The following is a 13374-nucleotide window of genomic DNA, read 5'->3' on the forward strand; positions in this document are numbered from 1 at the left end:
GGCCAGGACCGATTTTGAGTTGGGTCCAACAAAATCTGGAACATGGGTGTAGTAGCACCCATATCTCTAGTCATACAACTCTGCCATGAGGTATCCTAGCCCCTATTCAGGCTTTTTTTGGGTGGAAGGGGGGACAGGGTGTTTTCAAGTACTGCACTCCTTCAGCAACACTTGTGATAAAGGAATTGTAGCTATGTACCCTGCCCCAAAGCCTTAGGCTATGAATATGACCGAACACAGATCCACCCCCACTGGGAGAATAACCTGGGGAGGTTCTGCAGGTCATCATGTCAGGCTTAAAGCTCTGCTTGGGGCAAGCAGTTAAACTTCTAATTTACATTTTTCAAGGGATGGGGGCTCCACCTCCTTTTCTTTCTTTATAGAAGTCCTGCTTCTACCCTGGAGAAATGTACCAGGTCAAGCTTTTCTGGGCGTGAAGGGAGGGAAGAAGTCTAATGTACTACTTGGGCTTAATGGAAGCTGTGGGGTCAGGGAGGAGAAGATGGGCAAAGGAAGGCCTACCTAGGTGGAATCCGATGCCTTCTGTCCACGCCCAGAGACCTTTTCCCTTCGACGTGCTCTTGGGCTACTGAACCCTATCCTCCAAAGCGGGTTTAAGACGGGCGTTTGCAATGGGCTGGCTCAGAGCGGGAGTGGGGAGCAAGCTAGTTTTCCAAGGGCCCGGATCTGAGCAATGGAAGAGCGGCTGCTGTCCACGAAGGCAGTGGCAGCGCCGGATCCAGTGAAAGGGCATGTCATTCTGGCCACCAAGCCTCCCTCCGCCCGAGCCCGGGGAAACCAGCTGCAGCCGACCCGGGGCGGAGCGGACCCTGAGCATCGGGCCGCCGTTTCCACAAGCCCCTTTGCGGAGGGGCCTGCCTGGCCACTGCCTCTCCTAGAGGGAGTGCGCGCGCTCGCGCACGCGCTCGGCGCTTCTCTGGCGCGCAGCAGCAAGAGCAGCCGCCGCGGGAGCGTCCCCCGTGGCCGGTCTCCGCCGCAGAGGTCAGTGTCTCCGCAGCGCGTCCTCCACCCCATGCGGTACGAAGTGGGGGCGGGGGGGGTGGAACCTCGGCGAGGAGAACGTTCTGATTTGGAACGCGGAGCGAGGAATCAGCGTTCCAAATCGGAACATTGGCGGTGGCATCTTTTGTTGCTGGCAGATGGCGGTGGGTGGGATTAACCGGCCTTTTAAGATTGCCGGCGGAGAGCGAGACCTTTCCTTCTCTCGCCCCGGACCTCTTTTCTCGGGCAGCCACCTCTTCTTAGAAGCCAGACAGGGCTGTTTGTTAAGGCGCTGCATCATCATCGCCGCCTCCTCTGCGCTGTCTTGTTTATCGATCTATTTATGTGAGCTCCTTATGTGATGCAAGAGCGAAAATAGAAGGTCGATGAGCCAGGGAGGGTTCAAATTAGCAATTCAGCGTTTAGTGTTGTTACCTAAATGAGATGTACAGGGCATTTCTCATAGCGGGAGAACCAGTCCTCCTCACCCAAGCAGTTGACAACCCCAGCAGCTACTGCTGGAGAAGGAGCCCTTGCACCCATCATTCCCCCCTCCAACGACCGACTTCTGATAATTGGCCCTAAACCAAGAGGTGTCCCTGATGGGACCATGTGCCCTAACAGAGCAGGGGCTGGAACACCAGGGACTGGGAGCAGTCAGCTTTGGAGAACTGGGCGGAGGGAGGATTACCGCCCCTTCTCAAAATGTCCCTTCTGAAATATTAACACATTTATTTATGAAATCAATTTAAATTCTACCTTAGTTTTCTTACACAGAGCTAAGGGGTGTAAAATACTTACCCCACCCTCACATGGGCATAGCCAGGATTTTTGTTGGGGGGGCAGGCTTCTGTGAGGAGGACAGAACCTCAGATTTGTATTGATTTGTATTGATTTTGATTGATTGGGGGGGCAGCTGCCCCCTGCCCCTCCTGGCTACCCCATGCATCCTCATTTTATTCTTTTTTCTCTCCTCCCCCCATCCTCATTTTATTCTCAAAACAAACCCTGAGAGCTAAGTTAGCCCAAGCAAGCAAGACATCTTCCCAACACCACCTGGTGAGCTTTGTGGCTGGGTGGGGACTGACGGTGTCTCTCCCTAGCCCCAACGCTGATCAGCGATGCCATTTTCTGGGTTGTATATTCTGGTAGTTCATCTGTTATTCTAGGCTGCATCAACAGTAGTGTCCTGGTCAAGGGAAGTAATAATACCACTTTATTCTGCCTTGGTCAGACCACACCTGGGATACTGTGTCCAGTTCTGGACACCACAGTTTTAAGGGGGATATTGACAAGCTGGAATGTGTGCGGAGGAGGGCAGCCAAGATTATCAGCGGTCTGGAAACCAAGTCTTAGAAGGAATGGTTGAGGAATCTGGGTATGTTTAGCCTGGATAAAAGGAGTCTGAGAGGATATATGATAGCCATTTCAAATATCTGAAGGGCTGTCACATGGAAGATGGAGCATGCTTGTTTTCACCTTGTCCAGAGGATAGGACCCAAACCAATGTATTCAAGTTACAAGAAAGGAGTTTCTGACTAAACATCAGGAATAACTTTGTGATGGTAAGAGCTGTTTGACCGTCAAACAGCCTCCCTCGGGAGGCTGTGGACTCTCCTTCCTTGGTGGTGTTTAAAGCAGAGATTGGATGGTGCTCTGTCATGGATACTTTAACTGAGATTCCTGCATAACAGGGGTTGGACTAGATGACCCCTGGGTCCCTTCCAACTCTACAATTCTGTGACTCTAAGAGGGTACTTAGGTATCTCCAGTGGCGTAGCGTGGGGGGTGCAGGGGGGGCCGGCCGCACCAGGCGCAACATCTGGGGGTTAGGGTTAGGGGGCGCAAATCCACGGGTTAGGGGGCACAAATTACTTGCCTTGCCGCGGGTGCTGACAACCCATGCTACGCCACTGGGTATCTCCACTGAACCAAAAACACCCAGCACCTCATTTTCTCATATTATTGCCTCCAAGTAATGAGAAACTCCAGGGGTAATACAACCCATGCCTGATGTGTCCTTTTGAAGGGGAGAGCAGTAGAGAATTAGGCCGCATCCAGACTTACTGAGCAGTCACCTTGATTTGTTTGTGGGAAGGTTGTACAATCTTGCATTGAGCAAATGTTATCCCAAAACCTTCCAATTCATTTTCCCCATCACTTTTCTTATCACCAAAACAATATTTTTTTTGGGGGGGAGCAAAACTGATGTTCTCGAGCATTAAAAAAACCTGTGCAACCTGGATTTGCCAGTGTGTGACTGAATCCTACCCGAAAATAGCAACAGTCAGAAAGTGTTCTCACGTTGTACTTACACAGTTCTCACTGTACTCAAACAACAGCAGAAATCTGAGTAAAGCAGGGCTGGAGACACGGAGGCAAAAAAATGTGGTTTTAACGATGACAGAGGCTCAAGTGCAGCAGAGATGGAGAGACACTGTTTTAACAAGGAGAAGTAGCAGAAATGGGTGCATCATAGCAGCTAACACAACAGAGCCTTCCCACTTCCTTGCTGTATTCAAACCTTTTTCTAACCTGCCACTTCACCCCTCCTTATGTCACCTCAACTCGCTCTATTCAAACCTCTGCCACTGTTTAAAATAACCATCCCCTGCTCTGCTTCATTCCACCCCTGCTTTATTGAGACCTGCGCTGCTGTTTAATACTACTATTTCCCTACTGTGTTCTTCCAGCCCCACTTATGCGATTTCCCCCCTTCAGTGTCTCCTTTTATTCTTCACCTGACTCTTGTGTGTGAGAGAGAGGATGAGGAGCTCACAATGATTTCATTGTATGGAAGCTTCTTTATTCAAACCTTTGCTGTTGTTTGCTAGATCCAGTTCCCCACCTCTGATTCAAAGGGTTGGAGATGGGATGTGAGGAAGAGGAAGCCTGGAAGTGGTGGAAGTCTGTTTCTTGTCCTGGTTACAGAACAGGCTGCTGTCTTCAGAACGCTCCCTGGCCTTGCAACACCTGACAAAACTGCTTCCCCTCTCAGTGTGCCTCCCTTCTCACTCCCTTGCCATTGTCATGCCTTCTCTTTTCCTCCCCTACCCCACCACAACTTCCTGCAAATCCAGGATTGTGATGAATCCTTCAGTGGGGGCTGTGCAATGACAGCCTTACATATCTATGTAATTGGGAAGACATATTTATATGTCTCTTATCGTCTCGTTTACCATTGGGGTTATAAAAAATATTTGCAAGCTGTGTGAAGAGTTTTATTAAAACTTTTGTACACCCTGCAATTTTCTGATGAAAAAATGGCTTTTTTAAAAAAATAACAATAAAGAATATCTGTTCCAGCCTTTTATTTTCACTGAAGGCCAGCCAGATTCCTTTGGAAGGCGCAAGAGCCATAGCTCAGTGGCAGAGCATCAGCTTTGCCTGCAGAAAGTCCCAGGTTCAATCCCCTATGGCATCTCCAGGTAGGGCTGGGAGAGGCCCCTGCCGGAAACCCCGGAGAGCTGCTGCCAGTCAGTGCAGGCAGTACTGAGCTGGATGGACCAAGAAATTGACTGGGTATAAGGCAGCTTCCTATGTTCCTATGGAAGCTCCCCTGCAGAGCATGTTGGGACTGGCCACTGCCGTGTTGTTTGTCCCAGCGCCTGATGTTCAGAGGTAGACTGCTTTGGAGCACTGGAGGGTCCATCTAGTTACGTTCATGACTGAAAGCCACCAATATGCTGTTGCTATCTCTTTCTAGCTTATCTTTAGGTTCATTCTCCGTTCCCCTGAGCAGTTTCCGGTGTGTGATTAAGAGAGACCTGCTGCTTCCGGGATGGAGGAGAAGAAGAAGAAGAAAAGTCCCAAAGCCCACCTAGCTCAGCCAGTTCCAGCCAGTGCTCTCCGCAAGCTGCCAGTCCCTTCGAGCAAGAGCACCTCTTTCTCCCTGGGGATGCCTCATCTCCCTTCGCCAAAGCAAAGAGCCAAGTTCAAGAGGTCAGCCAAAGGTTGGGGCAGAGCTGCATGGTTTCCTCTGGGAGGGATTTGAACCCAGAGCTCAGCTGGCTAGAATTTCATCTGTCCAGCCACTGCCAAGCGGAAAGATGTGAAACTGGGGAGGAGGTGTTTCAATGCTTATGTTGTGTTCCTACCTTTAAATAGGACTGTTCAGAACTGGACACTCCATGCATTTTAAGGACATTTTAACCTTATGCTGATTTATTTATTTTTTCAACCAAGCTGCTTTCCATCAGAGAAAGGCATTTTGCCATTGCCCAGAGGCACCCTTTTATTGCTTTTTGCTACTGCTTTGAGTTTGATGATTTGCATTTGAATGGTTGCATCATTGTTGCTTTTTTACATCTCTAAGCTGCTTTGATTGACTTTTTCCGTAGGGGAAGAGCAGGGTATAATTTTTTTAAGTAAGAGAAAATTAATAGGTCTGCTTTTTAAAAAAGCTGTGTGCCTTCACAGAAGGAGGGCACTCGGCACATGCTTAGAGGCACTTAGCCCCTGGAAACATTATTGAAAATGAAAAACTTGGCAACCCTGCTTTTGAATAAAATTATCTCAGCATCTCCTTGTGGTAGCAAACAGGGCACAGTCAAAAACAGTAAGTCAATGTATGAAGAATTACAGTGTCTTGGTTATGCCTTGCTAAAGTCACAAGCGGTCCTTGCTCCACCCCACAGTGCCTTAAGGCAGCCTTCAGATGCTTGGGACTACAACTCCCACCAGCTCCAGCCAGGTTGGCGACAGCTTACCTAAGGTTCGTTCCCCTTAGAGAGAGCCCACCTCTTTTCCCTTTGAAATGACACTTCTCCCCAAATTATAACCCAAGGCAAAGGGGACCCAGGCTTCCAGTTTGGGGCTGCCCTTAAGGGTGGCAGGAGGGAAGATGGACACGATTGAGTGCTGTGAGCAATGTCCTCCGGAGCAGGCCTCACTGAAATGAAAGGTGACATTTGCTAGAGCAAGCCAGATGGGTGCCGGGGTGGAATCTAGGCCGTGCCCTTGAGTCAATGGCATTTCTTTATCCAGTAAACAAAGCAAAAGGATTTGACTTCCTAGTCCAGGTCTTGTGGCCTGGTGTGTGGGAGGTGGGAGGGAGTTGGAAGGAATATGTCTCCTGAGCTGAAAGTTCTGGGCTGAGAACTTTTGCTTTAAAGTTGTGGGTAAGCAGATCAATGTCCAATGATGATATAGCACAATTTCTAGCAGCATTTATGGGGAGGCCAGCTGCTGAGAAGAAGTCTGCATACAAGAAAAAGACTCTACTATCCAGTTAGCTGCCCAACTTTCTGTTCCTCCCTGGAAAACAATCACCCCAATGCCTCCCTGTTAATAATTTGGGGTGGAGGATCCCTCAGCTCTCTCCCACTACCTCCATAGGAGGAGGTGAGGCTGCCCTCCTAGGAGAGATTTTGGCGTGTTCCCAGCCCTGCATGCCCAACTGGCCATTGCGTTGGCAGAGCCCCTGACTCCTTGGCAAGGAAAGTGGAAATGATGCTGAGGACAATCTTGGAGGCCGTCTCTGGCTTCCTTTGTGCTCTGAGGAAGGAAGACGGACTTCCTGCCCAGTCCCACCCCACCCGTCACCTTTTCTTATTGCTGTTGTCTGATGCAGAGCAAACAAGGAGAAGCCCCGAGCTCCCCAGCCCGGAGGCAGCGCTGCCACAGCAGCTGTGGGGACCCCTCTGCAGCACTCATTCCTGACCGACGTCTCGGATGTTTATGAGATGGAGGGAGGCCTCCTGAACCTCTTGAACGACTTCCATTCGGGAAAGCTGCAGGCTTTTGGTAAGCACTTCAGTTATTTCTCGGCCCTTGAGTTCCGAGGGAGAAAAACATCTCAGAAATATCTGTTTCTGGACGGTGTGTTGTAATATGCAGGGTGTTGGATGGGGAACGGCAAGGCCTGAATTCGAATCTTTGCTTAGCAAGTGCAATTAGCTGAATTAAACTCTCTCAGCCTCACCTAGCTAACTGGGGGTGGCATCTCCTAGAAGCTCCATGGAATAACACTGGTGTTCTTTTTCTCAACTAATGCAGGGAAGGAATGTTCCTTTGAGCAGCTGGAGCACGTTCGGGAGATGCAGGAGAAGTTGGCTCGCCTGCATTTCAGCCTGGACGTCTACGTGGAGGAACTTGCTGAGGACCAGAAGAAGACGGTGGCCGACAGGAACCTGGATCAGCTGCTGACAAATGTGAGTGCTGTGAGGAATCCTGGAATCCCTTTTCTGGCTGAGAGACTCTCGCCCTCTCCGACCTCCTTGTTCAGCCCGGAACTGAAGAGCTCAGGCTGCATATACTTTGAAACACATCCAAAGCACACACTTTCCCTCAAAGAATTCTGGGCAATGTAGTTTAAAGGTTGCTGGGAATTGTTAAACTGTGAGGGGTAAACCATAGTGCCTAGAATTCTTTGAGTTGGGGGGATGTGCGCTACAATATATAGTGTGTAAGTAGCCCAAGTCACATATGTTGTCCAGCACAAGACATGATTGGGTGCATATGCCTTTGTTATGGAAACCCAGCATACTTAAAATGCAATTGCCTCTCCCCCTGAGAAGTTTATAAGCATCCGTGACATCCCAACTACTCAGTCTGTGGGTAGGGTGCATTTGCAGGTGATAGGTAACAATCTTTTAAAGGTAAAGGGACCCCTGACCGTTAAGTCCAGTCATGGAGGACTCTGGGGTTGCGGCGCTCATCTCGCTTTATTGGCCAAGGGAGCCGGCGTACAGCTTCCGGGTCATGTGGCCAGCATGACTAAGCCGCTTCTGGCGAACCAGAGCAGCACATGGAAACGCCGTTTACCTTCCCACAGGAGCAGTACCTATTTATTTACTTGCACTTTGACGTGCTTTTGAACTGCTAGGTTGGCAGGAACAGGGACCGAGCAACGGGAGCTCACACCGACACGGGGATTCGAACCACCAACCTTCTGATCGGCAAGTCCTAGGCTCTGTGGTTTAACCCACAGCGCCACCCGCGTCCCTATCAAACTTTTACTTACTGGCAAATTTACACTCATCTGCCAGCTGGGGGAGACCTTGCTCTGTGCTCCTCCAATATTTATGGCCAGTCTGGTGGTTTTGGCCAAGCCCTATACCTGATCAGGTGTTGGGCAGGTAAAGGTGTGGCTGAGACAGAAGAGGTTTGCAGGTACTGGTGATCAGCTGATCATCAGGACTTGCAGTGTCCTGTGAGCAGCACTCTGCAAGCCCCACCAATGAGCTGATCGTCTGCATGGACAAAAACTGGATCCCTGTTGGGTGATTGACTGGCCTGCCTATCAAGCTTGGCCTATGGGGGAGGTAAGGGTCCATCCAGCCTCCTGGCCAGATCCAGTTCCAAAACCCTGCAATAGAGCTTTCTCCGTGTTGGTGCAATATCTATGGGACTCTCTTCTGCATTTTAGGAAACAAGTTAACTTTCTTAATCTTGATCCATTTTTAAAGTACCTGCAGGCTAAATATCCCCTCTCTTTAAATATTGGCAAATGGCAGCCACAGAGGTGGCAGTGGGAGATTCCTCTGGCTTCTCCCTTAACAGCAAATACCTGTTTCAGGGGCATCTTTATCTGAAAAATAAGGTTTTGTGAGTGTATGTGTTAAAAACACTACCATACACACTCACTCACTCAGCACCTGCACCCCTGATGCTTATCACTGCCTTCTCCCAGAAGCTGCTATTTGCCAAAATCTAAAGAGGGGGATGATCCTATCACAGAGCTCCATCGCCTTGCTTAGTGTGGCCCCAGTTTATTTCCACTGCAGAATGTGGAGTTTCTGTCCGTGGAGTTTTACATTTTTTCAGCACCACATTCCCGAGTTACTGCAGTACAGAGTGTGGTTGTGATGTTCAGCTGCCTTTCCCAGCATGCTCTTCTGCCGCAGTTACGGACTGCAGCTCCCACCGGTCAGGTGCTATCTGTGGCTGATGGGAGTTGTAGTCCGAAACAGCTGCAGAGCACCAGGTTTGGAGAGGCTGATTTTGAACGTCAGCTGCTCCAGTGCAGAAAGGACACCTCTTGCTTTTCAGTGCCTGCAAGGCTCCTGTTACTCAGCTCCTCTTAAGAGCTCCTTGTGTTTGTTTGTGGCTGACTCTCTTTTGCTTTTGCAGCTGGAAGAACTCAGCAACTCCATGTATCCTCCTTATGGTGCCCAGTGTGCGAATGCCCAAGCCATTTCCCAGGCGGACTGGGGGCAGAGGCGATGGTGGGGGTGAAGGGTGGGACGCTGGGTGGGGTACAGGGAGGAAGTAGTCTATCCATCTGTGGCAGATAGGCAAGGTTGAATAGTCCAGTTACTCCTTTTTTAAATAGGAGATTCCCTCTGGCTTCCTCCTCCTCTCTCTCCCCAAGAGAAGCAGCATCAGAGTGAAAAGGTATGTCTGCAGAGAAGAAGGGGGTGGGTGGGCATCATAGCTTAGCTGCCTTTCATTTTTCCTTAATAAGACACCTCAGACAAAAGCTCCACCTGGCAGAAAACCCTGACTTGGAGGATGCGTCCACAGTCTAGAACAAGGAGGAGTTGGAGGCTGCCTGGTTTTTCTCTTGACTGTTTTCATTAAGAAGCCTCAAAAAGAAAAACAAAGGGAGCAAAGAAGCAGCTGCAGAGCCGAGCAAAGAAGACCCTCGCGCAGAACTACTTCTGGACTGTACACGGAAAGGATAAGTTAGATGGAGCCTGGTGGAAAAGGATGCGACTCCTGGGCCTCAGTGCACTGGGAACACACTGCAGAGGCAGCATGGAAGCCAGCCTCCGGCAGAGACTCCTGCGCCCACGACCGACAGAGGGCAAACAGAGACTGCAGGGCCCTGGGGGATGTGGCAAGGGGTGCTGGGGGAGCCCTCTTGGGCCATGCAGGCCTCTGGCTTTGACTGGCAAAATGTCCTGTGCCAAGACAGAGAGATGCAGGTTCTAGGGCTTGGCTGCCTGCAGACAGTCCTTAGAACCAGGATCCGCTGTTTTTCCCCTCCTACAGCTCCAGACCAGTTTGCACACATGCCATGTTTGTACGCACACAGTTTGACAGGCACAAGGCCAGCAAATTGAACGGTGATGTATTCCATCAGTCTTGCTGCTTCTGCCAAGAGTTGTCTGCCTCCAGTTTTAATATCCCCCCCCCCAGCATAGCATGAATGCTCATTTTCATGACTGTTTGTTTGGTGCCCCATCAACATTTTTTAAAATGCCAACTGTTTAATAGGAAACTGCCCCTGGAGGAGGAAAGTGGTCTTATGACTAGGGAAGGCCAAATTTATCAGAATTTCAGTTGAATTCCTCCTAATTATACAGAGTTTTTCTTAACCACATTTTTGCAAGCAATTTCCCCAAATGCATTTTTTGTATGTTATTTTCCTTAATGTATGCATTTTATGCACACTTTCCCCTAACATACACATTTTAAAAACATTGTTTGGTTGGACAACTGTGTTAGACTTCAGAGGAGTGTGAATTATGAAGAATAGCTGTATTTTTATTTACACATTACACATTGTGTTAATAAGCACAACTTATGGAGTTCTTCATTAAAATGCAAGCCAGACCCAAATTTATCCTCCAGGCCTATTTGTAGAGAGCTGGTGTAGTGTAGTGGCTTAAGAGACTGATTTGAATCAAGAAGTGTCCAGTTTGAATCTTGCCTCTGCCACAAACTGACTAATTGTCCTTAGTCACTTTCTCTCAGCTTCAGTACCCCCTCTGCAATATGGGGTATGATAATATCTTACAGAGCTGTTGCTAAGCTTTACAGCTAGAGAGAGTACATGTGAAGGTGCTATACGGATGTTAAGTGTTACTATTTTTATTATCCTCATCATTGGGATCATCTAATCCTTGGTCTGCATGTTTCATTTCTGCCATGAAAAGGAGGACCCAGTTCCCCCTGATACCAGATTTGAAGGACAGGTTGTGGAACAGTTCAGGGAACCACTGTCACTTGAGGAGGGGAAGTTTCCGGGCTCCACAGCCCTTCACATGCTGCCAGGTGAACTTCTGCGCTCTCTCTATTCAGGATGTAGCTCTGCCCCTTGCAAATGCACACAAACAGCTGGTTTGCTAGAGGTGTAGAAATACTATTCCTGGGCTACCTCCTTTCTCTTCCCTGGGGCTTGTCCCTCATTTCTCACCCCCCCTCCCGCCCCCACAACCCAGCCCCAGACAGGCCTAACCCAAGACTCTGCTAGGTTACCCATACATCACATGCAGGGCTCTGGCAGTTGTTCCAAGGCAACAAAATGGAGATGCAAAACTTTCCCAGTGTTAACAACTTGGGGAATCTAATTAGGGTTCACATTTGCTCAGTCAGAACCTAGTAAGACAGTAATGCATAGCCAGTGAAAAAAGACTCAAGATTATACATGAAATGAAGGTATATTATTCATTTGCTTCATTCAAGGTATATTATTCTCTTCATACAGATAACTGTGGCATTTGAAGAAATGTAATATTGCAGTATAGTAGCGTTAGAACTTAATATGGATATTGCCTCCAGATGGGCTCTACATTGAGCATTCATCCTTATTTGCCTACACAATGTTTATGTGGGGGTGATACGGCGTCTGGTTTTTATTGAGCAAACGTTCTGATTTGTTTTCAGGGACGTTATACGACAATGGACATTCATTGTGACTGGATTGCTTGTGTGATGGTGTTATGCCTTCCTTTTAATCAGTTGTTTATCTCACAATTTTTAGTGCATCGCTTTCTTAACTGCAGAAAGCTCGTTTTTTCTTTTTCTTTTAAGTGGCTTTGTTGTGCCGAGCAAACCAAGGTTTCCAGAAAATTTAGCCTCTGACTTGGAGCCATCTAGTTGTGAAAATGAATTTCTAAGTTTGATGGCACATGTAGCATTTTGGAATAAAATACTTAACCATCAGTAGCTGTGGGCTAGGATCCTGTGGCCTTTAGCTGGGTGAGAGGATGTAAAAAAAAGTTAGACCCCAAGCAGGCAGGTAGAAAGAAAGAAAGAGAGGGATTCTCTGAACATCTTTCTATATACCAGAAAGATTGTGTTTTCTACCTTTTCTATCAATTTCATTACTTGCTTGGCAAGCCCATATAAGATGTAGATTCTGGGTGCCTATAATCTGTGAGCCCCTTCCTTTTCCAGCACCCCTTTGCCCAGGTCACTTTGACACTCTGTTGTCAATCATGTTATTGATTCCACATTTGCTGAGGCACCGTGGCTGTTCTCATTGCGCTTTTTAGTATCTTATTTATGCTGATGGGATAATGTTTCCTGTGATGACCTCACCAGGTTGCCAGGGCCTCTCATGACTGTCCCTGAGGGTCAGCAGAAAGTTCCAAGCAGCCTGCGCAATGTGGCAGAATTGATCTTGTCCTCCGCCTTAGCCCTTGACAGCTGCTCTACTGCCTGCTGGCCTTTGCTGCAGCTGATGGCTCTGCAGGTCTAGCTAACTCCAGATCAACATCCAGATTCTCTATGCGGATTAATGCATATGGGAGCCACCTCTGCCTTCCTGCAGGAGAAATTAGCGCTGAGGAGTATCAGGGGCAGGAATCTTGAGGACCATATTTCTTGAGGTTTTTCTGACCCTCAGTTCCACCTTCCCCAGTTCTGGTGCTGCTGCCTCCTTCTCCTGATCACCCTTAGCCTTGAACCCGGAGTCACTGGCAGGGCCATTTGGATACCTGGACCTGTAGTGCACTGCCCGTCCCTTGAGGCTTGCAGAGGCTCACATGGCCCAGTTAGTGTTTGTTTAGTAACTGATGGTGTAAGGATGTGGATTGAGTGCTTAATGAGTTGAAGTCCCATAGAAGAATTCTTTGTTAATGCATAGGACTGCTGAAGGCAGGGGTTAATGCAGCCTTCACCAACATGGTGCCCTCCAGTTGTTTTTGGCTACGTCTGGAGTTGTATCCAGAAGCATCTGGAGGGCACAAATTTGGCAAAGACTGGGTAGTGTGTACCCCCCCAAAAGCTGCATTTAAAATCACAAGAAGCAGATAAAGTATGCAAACTTTAATTTGTATTACTAGTCCACTTCCTTGTGTTCTCTTTCCCTCCCAAGCTCTTCTAAACCTTTGTGAAAATTGTAGTCTACTGAACAAATGAATGTGGTTTGTAATTTTGTAAATGTTGTTATGCTTGTTAACACATGAAACGTTCATCGTGGAAGGGGGTGGAGTCCAATTTTTGTAAAATCAGCTCATAAATAGTTATTAAACTTTCTATAGGACAAAAGTTTTGTGTGTATATTTGGTAGGTAAGTTTATTTTGTGTCTTTGGTTTTGACATCTAACTTGGCAACACTGCAATTTAGCAGCACCCAGTTGCTGCTGATGTGCTTTACGCTGCAAATGGTATCACAACTCGGTTTCAAGACTTCTGGAGTCCAAATCACATCCTGTAGCCAAGTGGGCGGTAGGGTTTAATTAGAATGAGAGTCAAAAT

At 48.2% G+C, this 13374-nt stretch overlaps 1 protein-coding gene across 6 annotated transcripts; it reads left to right on the plus strand.

Moving 5' to 3' along the window:
• The first annotated feature begins 888 nt into the window (after nucleotides 1-888).
• Nucleotides 889-13164, plus strand: CCDC28B (coiled-coil domain containing 28B). 6 transcript variants are annotated; one of them, XM_082232446.1, is made up of 7 exons: nucleotides 1079-1347; nucleotides 2237-2380; nucleotides 4709-4944; nucleotides 6575-6747; nucleotides 7000-7154; nucleotides 9076-9098; nucleotides 9419-13164. In XM_082232446.1, exons 3-7 carry the CDS (start codon nucleotides 4784-4786, stop codon nucleotides 9471-9473), a joined length of 567 nt encoding a protein of 188 aa, XP_082088572.1. In that variant the 5' UTR covers nucleotides 1079-1347; nucleotides 2237-2380; nucleotides 4709-4783; the 3' UTR covers nucleotides 9474-13164. The 6 variants fall into 6 exon arrangements, with proteins under 6 accessions (XP_082088567.1, XP_082088568.1, XP_082088572.1 ...); XM_082232441.1 differs by lacking the exons at nucleotides 1079-1347; nucleotides 2237-2380 and adding an exon at nucleotides 889-1002; XM_082232442.1 differs by lacking the exons at nucleotides 1079-1347; nucleotides 2237-2380 and adding an exon at nucleotides 899-1038.
• The last annotated feature ends 210 nt before the right edge of the window (nucleotides 13165-13374 follow it).

The sequence above is a fragment of the Podarcis vaucheri genome, assembly GCF_965113315.1.
Source record: "Podarcis vaucheri genome assembly, chromosome: 7".
Taxonomy (NCBI): domain Eukaryota; kingdom Metazoa; phylum Chordata; class Lepidosauria; order Squamata; family Lacertidae; genus Podarcis; species Podarcis vaucheri.